This window comes from Gadus macrocephalus, chromosome 12 (genome assembly GCF_031168955.1).
Source record: "Gadus macrocephalus chromosome 12, ASM3116895v1".
Classification (NCBI taxonomy): Eukaryota; Metazoa; Chordata; class Actinopteri; order Gadiformes; family Gadidae; genus Gadus; species Gadus macrocephalus.
In genome coordinates this window covers 6,711,178-6,728,064 of record NC_082393.1, presented here as the reverse complement: position 1 = coordinate 6,728,064, position 16,887 = coordinate 6,711,178, and the positions used below count along the sequence as shown (strand labels likewise).

General features: G+C 44.2%; 1 protein-coding gene across 4 annotated transcripts; it reads right to left on the bottom strand.

Moving 5' to 3' along the window:
- Nucleotides 1-482: 482 nt before the first annotated feature.
- On the bottom strand, nt 483-16,579 carry sec16b (SEC16 homolog B, endoplasmic reticulum export factor). 4 transcript variants are annotated; one of them, XM_060067992.1, is made up of 24 exons: nt 16,178-16,579; nt 15,440-15,697; nt 15,032-15,126; nt 14,752-14,845; nt 14,313-14,566; nt 13,763-13,896; nt 13,600-13,661; nt 13,119-13,254; nt 12,742-12,975; nt 12,098-12,195; nt 9,924-10,005; nt 9,280-9,397; nt 8,833-8,944; nt 8,492-8,597; nt 7,792-7,929; nt 7,130-7,243; nt 6,449-6,533; nt 6,229-6,346; nt 5,298-5,833; nt 5,060-5,106; nt 4,476-4,571; nt 3,064-3,156; nt 2,763-2,871; nt 483-1,341 (listed from the first exon to the last, which is right to left on the bottom strand). In XM_060067992.1, exons 2-23 carry the CDS (start codon nt 15,673-15,675, stop codon nt 2,770-2,772), a joined length of 3,090 nt encoding a protein of 1,029 aa, XP_059923975.1. In that variant the 5' UTR covers nt 15,676-15,697; nt 16,178-16,579; the 3' UTR covers nt 483-1,341; nt 2,763-2,769. The 4 variants fall into 4 exon arrangements, with proteins under 4 accessions (XP_059923975.1, XP_059923977.1, XP_059923974.1 ...); XM_060067994.1 differs by having other exon boundaries at nt 16,233-16,579; XM_060067991.1 differs by lacking the exon at nt 16,178-16,579 and adding an exon at nt 15,974-16,166.
- Nucleotides 16,580-16,887: the final 308 nt, after the last annotated feature.

The following is a 16,887-nucleotide window of genomic DNA, read 5'->3' as shown; positions in this document are numbered from 1 at the left end:
ATAATATCTAATAATTAAAAATAAAACATTGTAGTAGTTTAACAATATATCCTATTTAAATTAACATTTAAACACTGTTACAAATTGGTCAACTTTGGTAGGCCACATTGGAGATGTTGTCTCTGTGGGTTGATGGTCTAAATTGTTTGTAACTTGAACATATCAGATGCAAGCCTAACAATGCAAAGACGGGATTAACGGATAAATCAAGGGTACTGGTTGGGGGCCAGACAGAGGGCCATCCAAGCCCCGGCCCCCCGGCCCCCCGGACTGTCCCCACGTGTTGCACCGTTAACTGAGACAGCACACAGTATTTCCCTCTTAAAGCTACGGGCTGCTATTTTTTAGGCAATCAATAGATCAAATGTTCAGACAAATCGACCCTCAATAAATTGATTGGATTACTTACCTAACTGGATTGCTGTTTTCTCCAAATTGCTTCAAATGTATTCCACTTGACTGAGAATGACGACAACATCCCGTACAAAGAAAAACTTTATTACGACACAATTATATGCAGTCTACCCTCTTCTTCTCAAAATAAATAATCATGAACATTACAGGTTTATTTGTTACACTTTTGTTTTCTAATGATTTGAACGTGATCTGATGATGACAAGAAAACAAAGCATTGAACTATTTATGATTGTGGTATAACCCTCAACTCTTATTAAATAAGAGGTGGGCATCTAAAAGTTGATAAAAAACGTTAACAAAATTAAGTGTAGCAAGTCCAGCAAATTCCTCAATACATCTCTAGCTCTCAACCTCAGATGAGTTCCAAGTCAGACATGGTAATTGGAAGAAGATTTACATCCAACAACACTATTTTCAAGCCAAATCATCCTGGAAAACTACTCAATGTAGGCATACGGTCTTATGTTGTCAACATCTGTTGTCTATATAAAATACCTTGTCAGGAATTATGTCTTCATTCACAAATACTGCTCCTCCTTCTTGGTCTATATGAACGAGACCCAAAATACATGCATGATGCTCATAGGCAGACATAAGCTTTTCCGGAAGTATAATACTTTCAGCTGTTTTGGGGCAATGTCACGACTTGTGGCTTGTGAGTTTGTGAGTGGCGACATTGACATGAAAAGTTTCTTCCATGACTGGCGTTGCGCGTGTATTTCTGTAACGGTTTGTGCTGCCAAGGTGCGCAAGAACAGGGAGTTTCAAAGGTCATCCAAAAAAAGCCCTACTTGGTGGAGGGGAGGGGAGGGCTGCGGGGCCGGCGGTGCTGGGCCCGTCCCATCCAAGATGCAGCGTTCAAACAGCAGGGCCGCGGTTCCACAGACATTCCCATGTTCCTTACTGGTGAAGGTCAAAGGGGCCCTGGGAACACAAAAGAACATGTACAAACCATGGGTCAAAATGAGTCTTGGAACTGTAGCACATATCAGCAGATGTCTCACGTTTTTGGCGGGTTACATTTCTGACCTCCATTACTGTTAACGTCTTTTTAATCAACAGAAACAGTATTTGCTGGCGTATTAGAAACACAGCGATATATTTAGACGGGAGGTTTAATGTTCGTGCGGTTAGATGAAAATGTCCTCGGCAGACACTAGTCCAGATAAACTTGAGATGTAATTAGACTCTATGATTAGACCGTTTCCCGCTTGATTCGGTTGGACGTCATTTGCTGTTAACTAAGTATAAATATAACTCTTAGTATGACTTAATGATACACTCAGAAATTCTTTGAATGCACGCAACAGACCCCCCAGGACCAGACACCAGAGGACCAAACACCAGCAACCCACCGGCCCCCACCCCAGAACCAGACACCACCACCCCACCTCCTAGAACCAGACACCACCACCCCACCACCCCAGAACCAGACACCACCACCCCACCACCCCAGAACCACACACCACCACCCCACCACCCCAGAACCACACACCACCACCCCACCACCACCCCAGAACCAGACACCACCACCCCACCACCCCACCACCCCAGAACCAGACACCACCACCCCCCCACCCCACCACCCCAGAACCAGACACCACCACCCCAGAACCAGACACCACCACCCCACCACCCCAGAACCAGACACCACCACCCCACCACCACCCCAGAACCAGACACCACCACCCCAGAACCACACCCCACCACCCCACCACCCCAGAACCAGACACCACCACCCCACCACCCCACAACCACACACCACCACCCCCCCACCCCAGAACCACACACCACCACCCCACCACCACCCCACCACCACCCCAGAACCAGACACCACCACCCCGCCACCCCAGAACCAGACACCACCACCCCACCACCCCACCACCACCCCACCACCACCCCAGAACCAGACACCACCACCCCACCACCACCCCAGAACCAGACACCACCACCCCAGAACCAGACACCACCACCCCACCACCCCAGAACCAGACACCACCACCCCACCACCCCAGAACCAGACACCACCCCACCACCACCCCAGAACCAGACACCACCACCCCACCACCATGGACCAGACACCACCACCCCACCACCCCACCACCATGGACCAGACACCACCCCCCACCACCATGGACCAGACACCACCCCCCACCACCATGGACCAGACACCACCCCCCACCACCATGGACCAGACACCACCACCCTTCCAGCCCAGGACCAGACAAGACACAATATGGTTGGTGCAACTAAATCAAGATCAATCAAATCAAAAAAAGAATTGTTATAAAACTGTTGCAGACTATTTTGTGGCGATAAGTAAAGTGTCTGGGGCTGGTAGGCACCTGTGTTTTATGGAGGAGTTATGCCGGTGGACGGGGGGCCGGGATTGAAGCCGCGTTGGTGTTGAGCCCAGTCGTAGGAGCCCCCGGGTGGGGCAGGGGTTTCTGACGCCTTAATCAGAAAAGATCTTTTTTAACTGTGGATTGTTACACGTATTAACAGATTAATAGATAATAATAAAGAAATAAAGAAATAATGAATGCAAAAACATTTCATGAAATCAAATCACGAAATGACCTAATAAATTAATAAAGGAAGCACACCGAAGGATTGATACAAATAATCAATGGGCTTTATCCTTACTGTTTGAGAGGGTTTGGCTTGATCTGACATCCCCTTCTGTTCATTGTTGGGCTTGGATTTGAACCATCTACTGAACCAGCCTGCCTTGCTGCCCTGTGGGGATAAAGAATGAAACACTGACGCGCTTAGAGAACATTTTGAAAAACCTTGTTTTATCTATTGTGGACGAAAAACTTGATCCACTTCAATTTGCTTACCAGTCAGGGAGAGGTGTTGAGGACGCAAAGCTTTTAATACTCAATAACTTGTACAAACATTTAGAAAAGCCGCAAGCCCATGTCAGGCTCTTGTTCGCAGACTTTTCATCGGCATTCAACAAGATGCAGCCACATCTTTTAATAGAAAGGTTGCTAAGTGATTTTAAATTACCTCATCAGATTGCATCATGGATTTGTGCAGTGTGCAGAGAGTGTCTGTAAATGGCAGTTTCTCCGATTCTCTAATTATGTCCACAGGCTCGCCACACGGCTGTGTCCTTTCGCCCTTACTCTTTATTATGTATACTGACGGATGCAGGAGTAGTCAGGAGGGCAGCAGCTATTTGGTCAAATTTTCTGACGATACCGCGTTACCGTCCCTTCTCCAAGGCTCAGAATCAGACCACGGGAATGCTCTCACTGATTTTATTTCTTGGTGTGATGATAACTTCTTGGACTTAAATGTATCTAAAACCAAGGAACTGATCATTGATTTTAGACGGAGCAGAAATACAGCCAAAGAGTGTATCATACATAAGGAAAGTGTGGAAATAGTTACATCTCATAAATATCAGGGTACTATTTTCGATGATCACCTTAAGTTTGATGTTAACACTGAGGCTATTGTGAAGCGAGGTCCTGTCATCCTCTGTAGTTTTTATCAATATTTTATTGAGAGTCTCCTGTGCTTTTCTTTTATCTGCCGGTTTCACAGCCTCACAGTAAAAGACAGAAACAGCCTGAACAGTATTGTCAACATCTGTTCTAAGATCACCGGAGTTAAACAAAGGGACTTGAGTTCTTTTTGCAATCGGCAAATCATTAAGAAAGCAGCCGGTATTTTGGCTTCTTCTGGTCATGTTCTTAAAAGTGAATTCTCCGTGTCGCCATCAGGGCGTGGCTACGCTTTACCTGCTTGCAGAACAAACCGCCATTCCAAGTCGTTCATCCCCTCTGCAATTCGACTACTAAATGCTCCGTAGTTGTGTATGTGTATTTGTTGTTTGTATGTTACTGTGTCTGTATTCAAGCTGCTCAAACTAATTGCCCCTAGTGGGATTAATAAAGTTGTCTTGTATTGTATTACATTCGTTTTTATCAAAGTGACATAACAATAGATAGGGGTGTGGACTGGGGGCGTGGCTTACAGTATGTGGCTGCATGTTTGTCAGTATGTTGTGCCCTTGTGAAACAGATCATTAAATCATCACTCACATCTGGTTGTTTGGTGTCGGCTGGCTCTGTAGCCGTTTCCTCTGCAGTGGTTGCCTGTGGAACCTCAGGCCACGTCTCGTCCCCGTTGCCGTTCACCTGAAACCCCACCTCAAATTAGACAAGCACCCCACCACAATCTATCGTGAGCTGGGTCCCTTCTCAACATCTATACAGACAATAAAACTCAAGGTCCAGAGAGTGAAGGTCCAACCTAATAGGGGTTTTATTGGTGGGGTTTGAGGGTTTGTTATTGGTTCCAGGGTTAACGGTTCCTATGGGTTTGGTTTAAGGGTTTGGTGGTCAGTTCTAGGTTGGGAGTAAGGGTGAGGAGTTTCTATTGGTTGGGTTTTAGGGTTTGGTTTTCCGGTTCTAGGGTTGGGGTGATGGTTAGGGGTTCCTACGGGCTGGATCTCAGGGTTAGGTTATGTGGCTAGGCTAGGGGTGAATATCCTGTGACCTGTTTCGTCCCCTGATGCGGACACCAAACCACTACACTGGGGAGAATTCGCTCTACAGAGCAGCCATCTCTTTGTGATTATGCTCCTTCCTTCAGACAACAACCGTTTGGAAAGCCCATCTCTCACCAAGTCTTCTCCGAATACATTCTCCAGAGGAACCATCGGCAGGAACCCTATAAGAAAAACAAAGACAATCTCACAATGTCAAACCCCTATTGTCGCACAGATCAACATCAAAACCCCAAGATTTGGGATTTTCAGCAGTACAACATTTGATGGCTTTGTGACGGTAAGCATTTCAACATGCGTTAGCTTCGTGAAAGTATCACGGTATATATTACTGGTATGTACTAGCAGTTAGCACCTGTGGACGGTGTGATGTCCTGGGCGGCATTAGAGTGATGATAACCGAGCTGTTGGTCCACGGCGCCGCTAGCAGCTGGAGGTGGAGGAGCATAGAGCTCTGGTTGAGGTGGAGGAGCATAGAGCTCTGGTTGAGGTGGAGGAGCATAGAGCTCAGGTTGAGGTGGAGGAGCATAGAGCTCTGGTTGAGGTGGAGGAGCATAGAGCTCTGGTTGAGGTGGAGGAGCATAGAGCTCAGGTTGAGGTGGAGGAGCATAGAGCTCTGGTTGAGGTGGAGGAGCATAGAGCTCTGGTTGAGGTGGAGGAGCATAGAGCTCTGGTTGAGGTGGAGGAGCATAGAGCTCAGGTTGAGGTGGAGGAGCATAGAGCTCTGGTTGAGGTGGAGGAGCATAGAGCTCAGGTTGAGGTGGAGGAGCGTGAGGATAAGCTGGTGGTGGAGGAGCATAGGATTGCGCTGGAGTCGGAGGGGCATAGGGCTGTGCTGGAGGTGGAGGAGTGTAGGGCTGCGATGGAGAAGGTGGAGCATTAGCCTGGAACCTAGAGAGAGAGAGACCGGAACAGAGTGTTGTCAGTCAGAGTAGAGCAGTGCTATGGCACATAGTATGGTAATAATATGATTATGAATAATATCTCATAATATGAGTAATAATGGTAATAATGATGGTAAAATCAAATTAGGATTTGTATAATTATTATTATTAAAAAATACCAATAGTAATATATTCTTGGATATATTTAAAAAGAAATAAAGGATATATTTGCCATGTTAGAGCCAACTAGATATAATATCTGTGTATAGAAATAGTAGATCATTGAGAAGATTGTATTTATTATAGTTGATGGTTACTATGGTAACATGGATAGTGTGAGAACTTGAAAGGCTCAAGCCTATTGGACAGCCCAGGTCCTGTGACCCATATCGAGTCGTTTACCCCGGGCCCTGAGGCTCCCACTCGTCTGTGGGTGGTTGCATGGCTCCACCAGCCCGGCCTGTGGTCTCTGCTCCTCCTTCCCCTCCTTCTGTCCCTCGCTCATAGCGGGGGTAAGCCTCTGGGAAGACAACCAAAAATGGGGTGTCTTAATTAGCTTTAGGTGATAACAGCTGAATGTTATCACCTTAATAACGTCATGTTGGACGTCGTTAATCGTTACCTGGTGGTGCACCTGTGTCCTGATTGGCCCGGGTGCTCCCATCAACTGGGGGCAGATAGGCTCCCATGCTGTCATAATTTCCCGTCTTTGGAGAATCACAGGAGAATGTGAGTCAGCATGTTATTGAACACAAGAGGGCGGGGTCATTGGATGAAATCAATGAATTAATAACCATAATGACCAAGATTAAACATGGATATAATATAGTATTATGCAATACAACTGTGGCATACTAGACTACAATATGGACAAGTATAGAATAGACTACAATAGAAGAGATTATTGTCCTGAACCCAAACAGAACAAATGTAGGATAGACTAGAATAGAATAGAATAGAAGCCAGCCAAGGCTCAAAAATGTATATGATAACAAATGTTTTTAATAATATTTAGAATAAATTGTAAAGAGAGAGAGAGAGAGACAGAGAGAGAGAGAGACAGAGAGAGAGAGAGAGAGAGAGAGAGAGAGAGAGAGAGAGAGAGAGAGAGAGAGAGAGAGAGACAGAGAGAGAGAGAGAGAGAGAGAGAGAGAGAGAGAGAGAGAGAGTATGGGGGAGGGAGGAAGGACTGTGAGGAAGGCAGTGGAGGCAGTGGGGAGGTGAGGAAGGACTATAGGGGAGGGAGGCTGGACTGTGGGCATGGCATGTCGTGGCATGTTGAAGGGCCCCAGGGGGTCGTGACCTGCAAGCCTTGGAGCCTGAGACGCAGCTGTTGCAGCCAGCTGGGGTCACACGGAACTCCCCCACAGGACTCGCCGCTCAACTGGCCCTCGCAGTGCTTCAGCCTGTCAGCCAACTGGCAGCGATAAACACAACAACGCTATGATATAATAAGTTCCGAAAGGGAAAGGTCACGATACCTTACGATAGAATATGTTTCAAAACAAAAGGTTATGATACCACTACCTTATGATGCAATACATTCGTAAACAAAATGTTACGATACCTTATAATACAATGCGCTCCGATTCAACAGGTTATGATACGTTACGTATGTTCACAAAAAAGGTCACGAGAGCAAGACAATACATTACAATACAAGAGGTTCTCAAACAAAAGTTTATGATTTGTTTCGGTAAGATACGTTCCAAAATGGTTTCCGAAAAGTAACGATGCATTACACAATGAAATGTAACGCTATGATATGTTATACCCAGCAATATGCTACGTAACGATATATCACAATCCATTATGGTGTGACCCACCACCATAAGACTTTGACAAAACAGACCAATATAAAAATAATCTCAAAAAAAGGTAAAGCTATATAAATGCCATAAATATACTGTATACATGCACACATACCAATGCATCACCTTTAGGGTATTTCTGTCATTCTAATACCTTGATAACCTCCTCGGTCAGGACGAGCTGGGGCTCATTATGTCTTAGGATGCTCTGACCAATCAGCTCGCAGTAATGGTATGCCTGCGATGCAAGGCCCCAGTCCAGCAGCCTGGTGGCGTACAGCAACTTATACACCTGTCCACAGCACAGGGTTTCAGAGTCTCACAGGGTTAATTATAGTCCCTTGTCGGTCTTGCACACACCATGTCCTCCGACAACATTCTGACACTCCGGACTCAAACCGTGTGTTTAAAACATTTATTATTTCAACGGTTTCCATTTCAAATGTGTCAAATAAAGAGTTTGGTGGTAGCTTTGTACTGCCATTTTATAGTGAAAGCTTAAAAAAGTTAATAGAACCCATAACATATTCATGAACATTCCAGTGTTCCAAAAATGTAAGAGTGAGGTCAGTGGTCTTTCAGGGTGTCACATTTCTATTTACAGTAAAGTGTACAGCAGGGAGGCCTCCAGCTCTCATGTTTAAACAAATGTATGACCAACACTCTTTCTTAATATTCGGCATTAGCAATTTCAAATTATGAAACTACTTAATATGTTTAAACAGTAATTAAAAAATGTAATATAATGTATAATATTAATAAACACATTATTTTAATAAAGTTGCGTTGTTTCACTTCTTAAGCACTTAAACACTAAGCAAAAAAATAAGGGTGGGTTTTGATTTGAATATTACCTGAAATGTTGGAATAGAAAAATGTTTTCCTCCTAGATTTTGGCTGTATTCAAATACCTCTGTGCACTGAATGGCCGCATTCTGGGCAAACTTTGAAAAGGACAATCTAAAGAGAAACAAACAAACTGTTACCTTTTCAAGTTAGCCTACGGAGTAACCAGCAACAAACTCTTAGCTTTTGACAGTAACTTTAAAGTTAGCATAATAGCCTTTATCATATAAATCAAGAAGAGATAGCTTCTATAACAACATCCAATTTTGTATCTGAATGTATGTTTGTGACGTGAAGGTCATGTTGTGTCATGTTTCTGTGGTTCCGGGAAGTGCCCATCGCGGCTCACCTGTGGCTGGAGCCCAGTAGAACTAGCCGGTCAGTCTTTTGAGTGAAGAACCCAAAGTGTACATAGGCCGTCAGGTAGCAGACGTGAGCTGCGTGGAGCAGACCTCTTGAGGCTAGCCAAGACAATCAAATTGTCACCATCAGTGGTACACATAATGCAATTCAGATTTTATCATTTTCTTCTCAGAAAATCTTGGCCTGGTACATTAGAAATCAACTTTGAAATATCCGATTCATTTCAAAGCAGTGTATGTCATTGTTATTTCAATGTATCATTGAAATAACAACGATACATTGTTATTTCAATATAGTACTACTTTTAGTAGAACTATATTATATAGTAGTACTACTAAAAGTACTACTACTTTTAGTAGTAGTCGTACTAGTGGTAGTACTAGTAATAGTAGTATCATCATGATACCCATTTTCTTATCTCTGCACCCGTTACCTAGGGTGTCTCCCATGGCAACAACCGCCTTCTTCTGTACGTTGGGATCCGCCGTCTCATTGGCCAGCATGACGGCCAGGTGGGGCTTCCAGTCCCCCCACTTCTCCTGCCCACAACACTGCATACACACACACACACACACACACACACACACACACACACACACACACACACACACACACACACACACACACACACACACACACACACACACACACACACACACACACACACACACACACACACACACACACAAACATGAATGCACATACACAAACCACACACATACACACACACACACACACACACACACAAACATGAATGCACATACACAAACCACACACATACACACACACACACACACACACACACACACACACACACACACACACACACACACACACACACACACACACACACAGACACACACACACACACACACACACACACACACACACACACACACACACACACACACAAACATGAATGCACATACACAAACCACACACATACACACACACACACACACACACACACACACACACACACACACACACACACAGGTCAAATGTGCACAACTATAAGAAGGTGTGAATGTGAAGTTCAAGATGTTGCAGAGGGTAGGTGAGTGTTAATGGCGTTACCGTGGATACTGCAGGAGTTTTCCCAGAGAGCAGCTGGAAGAGCGTTTGGAGGGGGTCGCTGAGGGTCAACTGACCGGTGAACCTGAGGAAATACAAGGTCAACGATAGAGACTTGATAACCGCTCAGGCCGGGGATGAAGTTGTCGAAATGAATAGTGGTTAGGGGATAAGGGTGTCACTGCCAAAAGTTTGGGGTTTGTACCCAAATGCAAAATGCCCTTACCCTACCGGCTCATTAATGACACGTATGTGGAAAGATCTGTTGCCTTATTTAATATTGATATAATTGTCTATAATAATTTTCTATGTTGTCTTTCAAATCATTAAATAGCAAATAGTAAGTGAGATATTACAAGCAAACACTGTCAAAAACCCACAGCTGGTCCGCAAAAGTGTTGATTCAAATGTTATACCTCCTTATATTAAATTGGGACAGAAGTCACACATAATATTAGCACCAAACACTGGCAACCGCCCCAGACACTTTTGCTCTGCCGAAGTATGGTCACTGGATGTCCTGATCACTCCTGGAGCTCCTGTTTCAATGTTCAAATCCATCGAAAGCAGACTCGGCAGAACTCCAGGTTCAGAACCACTCAACGTCTTGCCAGGGCAGGCAGTTCATTTCAGAAGATTATTTTGTCATATATAAAAAATTACATCTCGACAGCAATCAATAAATCAAATCCTCCGAAAGAAACAAATGATACAATTGGATGTATGTGGCTGTTGCAGGCCTGTAATAAACCGGTCAAATCATTTCATTTTGGACAAAATACAAATTGGAAGTCTGTAACTTGTCCGTCTCGCGAGTCACCTGTTGTCGGGGTGAGGCTTCGGAGGGAAGCCTGAAGGCATGAGTTGGATGAATTTTTTTAGATAATGTCAAAATCAAACTGACTCTGGCCGGCGTCTACAAACTGCCTTCCCTTGCTTTAATCAGATTGAATTTTCTCCCACCCCCTCCGTCCAGCGCATTCATTCGTCCGCCCTGTGGGTCAGACATGCGCAGGCCCCCCGCACGTGGAACAGGGGGACGCCAGAATAGGCGGTCAGCGTATTGGGTTGCATGGTGATTTGGCCGGAGTATAAATCTAGGGGTCGGTGTTGTGGATGAGTGCTTCGCCGGATCCACGACAGGGGCTTCTTGGCTGCAGATTTTGTCCTAGTGACACCAGGCCACACATGGCACCCCGAGTGCTTTGAGGGGTTTCAGGACGGGGAGGGGGGGGGGGGCGGATTGACTCACCCGGAGGGAGAGGGCTTGCTCTAGCTCCGGGGGTGTGAACAGATCTTTATTTAACGCCTCAATCACTTATTTGTGTGTATTTATAGTCCGGAGAAGCCCAACAAGAGGCAGGATCACGGACTGACATTCTGCTGGCTCACGGAAGCCGTACTTGGACGCTGGTCCTTATTGTAATGTTTTTACAAACTCCTGAAGAATCCAGGCGCTCAGAAGCAGTCCTGTCATCCGGGTGCTGAAGGCTTAACGTGTTAAAATGCTGTTATTTATGGGACTTTGAATGGCCCGTCCGGTGATCAAATATCTGTGCTGTTGTAAATGTCAGTAATATATTTAAAATCCTGAAGTAAGTTAAAACATTTGAATGTGACATATACCCTCTTGCATGACCCGTAGTTAATGTGATCATTTGGTATTTTAAAGGAGTGAAAGACTTATTTCAAATGAATAAATGGATGAGAGGGAGGCAACCCTGTTATGTATTGAACAACAATCCAGATTTCATGGATGTGTTCTCTATTTATATTTTCTCGAAGACCTATTTTAAAAGAATGAATGCCAAATGCTATTATTACACAACAATCCAGGTTGAATTGTACCATTTTCTTTTCAGTGTGTGAGAGTGCTTGTTACTTCATTATAGACACTAGTTTGAGCAGTCTTCTTCACAGACAAGAGCTTAACCGGCTTAATAACCTCCTAAGGATAAGGCTATAGTATGGGATAGTGCAGAGGCTGGTTTTGGATCCCCAATGTCTGTTTTGATCCCCAAGGTCCCCCTTCGGCTACTCACAGAATATGCCTAACCTAGGCACCCTGAGGAATATGTCCCTAGCCCTACCTGCTCCCAATCTGAATGCACTGTGAGTCGCTTGGATGGAAGTGTCTCCTACATGACATAGTAGTAAAGCTAGCTTAACTGGTCTACCTGTTCAGTACGGTGGTGTAGGAGCGGTTGTCCATCTTGCTGGCCAGAAACAGCGCGTGTCCCCATAACTCACTGTTCATGGCCGACTCTAAAGCCTCCTATTACAGAATAACAGAGGAGTATTCAGAAATCAACGTGTGAAATTTAGCTCAATGTACAACCCGCTAATCCTAAATCTTTGAAAGGGGAGGGAAAAAATATCCAAAACTATCTAGGAAAGATAACAAAATCTTATAAGAAGAGGTCTTAATTAGAAGAAAGCCTTCTAAGATATAATATGTCATTATGATATAAACATTATATATTATATGAAACAGTATAAGAGTGAGAAATATTACTGTTGTTTTTTTAAGACTTTACCGTCGATTGCATTCATACATATTTATATATTTCTTAACTCTTATTTCTGCCCTGCACTTTCTGGTGTAATTCCTGGATTTCCAAGATGGGGATATTAAAGTACATCTAAACTTCATCTTATCAGCAATGGTTCTGGCAATAATTCAACCATATAAAAGGGAATTAAAATTTCTCCTAATTGCAATAATAACATTTCCACAAATGGTGTTTGAAGCTATGTTTGTGCAGTGAGGTCATCCTAGCGGGCTTCGACAGCCAATCATATGGCAGGTGATGTCAAGCACCTTCTTCCTCCCGGCCAATAGCAGCGCTGTGTATTTGTCCAGGGCCACCTTCGAGCTCTCTGCACTGGAGTGGGTCGCAGTGCCGGTGAGAAGGTCGTCTCCAACAACACAGGGCACCGTGACAGGGGCCGGGCCCTCGCTGAAGTCAATCAGCATCGGTGCACGGCTGTCAGGCCTTTCCTCGCTGGACGGGTTCTGGAGCAGCAGCTCGGCAATATCAGATCCAACTATTTGCTGGAGGCAGTAAATAAAGGGCTATTAGTGTCATATGGAAAGACGAGATGAGCTGTTTTTCGGTCAATTTCACGGCAAGTCAGGAGGTGTAGTGTTCCCCCCCCTGCTGAACCATCAACACGCGATATCTCAGGGCCACTCACTCCGTTCTGCCTGCAAAGCAGAATCAGCAGCTTCCACAAGAGGGCGGCCGAGGCGCTGTCCTGGGTGACGTCTCGCAAGCTCGCGGCTGCCCTCTTGTGGGCGAACTCCATAGCGTCGACTTTGTGCAAGTCTTCCCTTCAGGTGAGGTGGAGAGGTAGATGAGGTAGAGGAGACTGATGGTTATCATGTCATCGTATAAATATTACTTTGAATAGTTATGCAAATGCATACTTTCATGGAAAACAAAATTTAGAAATAGTACAAAATGGACACGTGGACAAGAAATTAATTAACAGAAAATGTTGCATCTTTTTAAACTTAATAGATGATGATGCTATTGAACATGTAGGCCTTATATAGGGAAAGTATATAGGATAGACAAAAAAGTATTGTATAAGATGTTTTTTCTACTTTCACTATCAAACAGAAGCACTGTCAAACAAGGGCACATTTTTAAAGAATGAAATACAATACAATTACCTGGTTAAAGGCCCAGGGAAGTTCCTCAAGTCCTGTTGTTCTTGGGTCTCCCCGAGAATAACCTGTAGTGAAAAAACTGTCGTTATGACATTCAAATAAAACCTTGGGTGCTGGGCATTCCTTCACTTGTCAAGTTGTCGCGTCTGTAATGGTGGATTATTACCTCCAGACTGTGGATCTCTAGCTGGTTCTCTTTGGTGGACAAACCCGGGCTGACCCGGAGCAGTTGGCCTGCAGTACCGAAACTGACCACCGCATGAGGGATTGCGTACTTCAGAGGAGCGACAGGAACGGGTTCTATAGAGAGAGAGAGGGACAATCAAATAATCACTACACATTTGCAAACGTTTTTTTTTTTTACCATATTTTCATTCAATGCCATCCTGCTATATTTACTATTTTTAATGTTTATTATTATTGTGTGACTTAGAAGCTTTCATCATCATGCTACATAAAGGTAGACTCGGGTTAGCTTTTCGGGCATGAACTCAGAACCTTTTGGCTGGGAGTCGAAAAAACCCTAATCACCTTCTGACGTTTTCTTATTCTGCATCTAAGTTGTTTTTCTTCATCTGGTTTCTGAGCGATCCTCCATTAAATTTCCAATAAGTTTTAAGTCTGAGTTAATTTTTTTCGTTCAAACCACTTTGTAAATGTACTGTCTCGCTCTACCACTGGAGTGTTTAACTGTATGTTGTGTCCTGTGTGTCTACCTGGATCAAAACAAGAAGGAGGAGGAGGAAGGAGAGACTGAGAGTCAACATCGATCTGGTCAGCTCCGTTCATGTACTGGCTCAGCTCGTAGCCACTGGATGACAAGCCTGAGGCCTTGGAATATTCCAGAGAGTTGGTACTGGTCAGGGGCAGGCCTGGGGTTCTGGAATGTTCTGAGAGCCGGGTCGAGGCAGAGGGCTCTGCGACCTCTCTGGGATCAAAGTAGTGACCCCGGTCTGTCTGCTGGTCAGACCTGATGGGTAGAACACAGATTGTGATGATAACGGGTGAGCCGCAAAGCATGTATGTGAGAGGGTGTAAGAGCTACTTTCAAAATTAAAAAAGTGTCATGATTGTGTATTTAGGTTATTCGTTTGCGCACAAAATATCTATTTAGAATTGTCAATAAAAAAAACATTGTGAAAATGTGATACTGACCTGTAGTATTCTGAATTGGAATACCCAGAATGCATCTGTTCATACGTCCTGTCCTGGTACCGCCGTGAGTCATTGGAAACATGTTGCCCACCATCTTGGAATTGACACAAATAAACAGCAATAAAGTGATAGATTAAAATAGAATATATAGTGTAGTTTTATGTTCGATTAGAATACAATATATTCTATAACATTGTTATATACAAGATCGGATCAGATCGGGTTCGATTTATGTTATATTATGTTAGATTATTTCCGATCAGATTAGATTCGATCATACCTGGGCCTCTCCGCTGTCCCCAGTATGGGTCGTGGTCGTACTGATTATAATAATCTCTGTATTCCCATTGTTGAGGAGGGTATTCGTACCCGGGCCTGGAACGCAAACTTGTGTTTACAATATGTGAAATTGTATTCATAACATTAAATATTTCCGCATTGATTTAAACAGTAATATATTAATATATTCATTGATTGACTAAATACCCCAAAATCCAAGAGCTTCTCAACCCAAGTTTCCAACAAAAAAAAAATACTTGGAACATATAGTAGCCTACAGGAGCTATAGGCCCATCAATTGATTTCATTCGTTTTAGTTTTTTGTGAAATGCAACAACAAGATTAGACCAGCGTTTCTCCAACTTGTTGTAGAGGACAAAGTAAACAAAAAGCCAACACCATCACACACCTTGCTTGATCCTGTTGATCATATCCATACTGTCCCCCATACTGTCCTCTGGGGTCATTATACTCTGGTCTGTGAGGGGAGCTGGTGAAATAATCTCTGTGATGAGCCTCTGGGTAGCCCCAGGACCTCTCCCTCTCCCTCGGATCGGGTGGCGGGTACTTAGGGCTCCTGTCCGGGTAGGGAGACCTGCTAGCGTCGCCTTGGGCCTTGTGATCGTGGCGCCCTCTGGTGTCCATGGTGCGTTACAGCGTCTTCATGCTTTGAAAAAACCCAACCAAAGAGTTTTTTCCGAGTCTTATTCAAATGTTTTTCTCTTGTATTTACGAAGGAAGCTAGCGATCGTTATTTACTGACAGAGCGCGAATAACGGAGTATAAGGCCTACTCAAGACAGATAACGTAAGCCTATGCGATTTTACTTTTAAACGAATCTGTCGAGATCCCTTATCTTTGCAAGTATGACTAACTAACTGACAATAATTTAAACTGCAAAGAGAAAACACGTGTATAAAAGATATACCGCTCGGCTACTCACAGTTTAGCCCTGCAGCTCCACCGGAGGTGATAGTCAAAGTACAGTCGCGACTGCCACATCAATAGAAACGACTGATAGGCCTACAAGACCCACAGTTGGCTAAAACGATAACATCATGGCAGGGGCAAAGTTCACCGGCAGAGTCCAATCCAGGTTAACCCACGCATACACACAATGATATCACGCGATACATGAAATACAGACCATAAACAGGATTCACTCTCTGCCACTAGGTCCCCTGTGTCCCGCCGTTTCTGACCTTCATCCCACAACACGTTTTTTCAGCTCATCTGGTCCAGCCGGAGAAGTTCAGCACCACGCCTTGCGTTTGACAGCTGCAGTGATTCACCGAGAGCCAGAATGAAAACAAACTAAGTGTGGTTTTATTTTTGAGAGTCAACATGCTGACAATTTTCATGACGTTGTTTTTTTTCTGGTGACTACGCATGAGAACAGACTTAAAGAATGACCGGTATAAAGCCGCCTGAAGGGAGTGAGAGCAAGCGGGCGGGAGTGTCGTCTTGCCACGTTGTCTGAAAAAAAAAATGCGGGCGGGAGGAGGAACAACCATCGTCACACTTTCACACTATTTCAATATAAGTTTGACGTACAACTCCAACAATTAGAGGATGTCTGAGGACGTCAGACCTCTGAGCCATTTCTATTTTTTTTTTTTGTCTCTTAAACTTCCCAGCCACTGGCGTGGATATGATATAGGTCCTACAGCGCTTTCCATACCTACCTTATTGTTCAAGCATATTTGAAAATAATAAACATTTTGGAAACTATATGTAAGAGTTATGATTAAAGCTACTATTTTGTGATGCTAATAAATAGCCATAGCCTACATAAAGTAGCCTATACGGCTAGGTCTAGCGGGGAAACATACGGTCACGACGTCGCCCCAGATAACC

Coding starts and splice junctions, on each gene's coding strand:
- sec16b (XM_060067992.1), bottom strand. CDS start 15,675: ATGGACACCAGAGGGCGCCACGATCACAAGGCCCAAGGCGACGCTAGC. Junction 5,834..6,228: donor TGGGAGCCTCAGGGCCCGGG/GTAAACGACTCG, acceptor CTCTCTCTCTAG/GTTCCAGGCTAATGCTCCAC. Junction 4,572..5,059: donor ATGTATTCGGAGAAGACTTG/GTGAGAGATGGG, acceptor GTGGGGTTTCAG/GTGAACGGCAACGGGGACGA.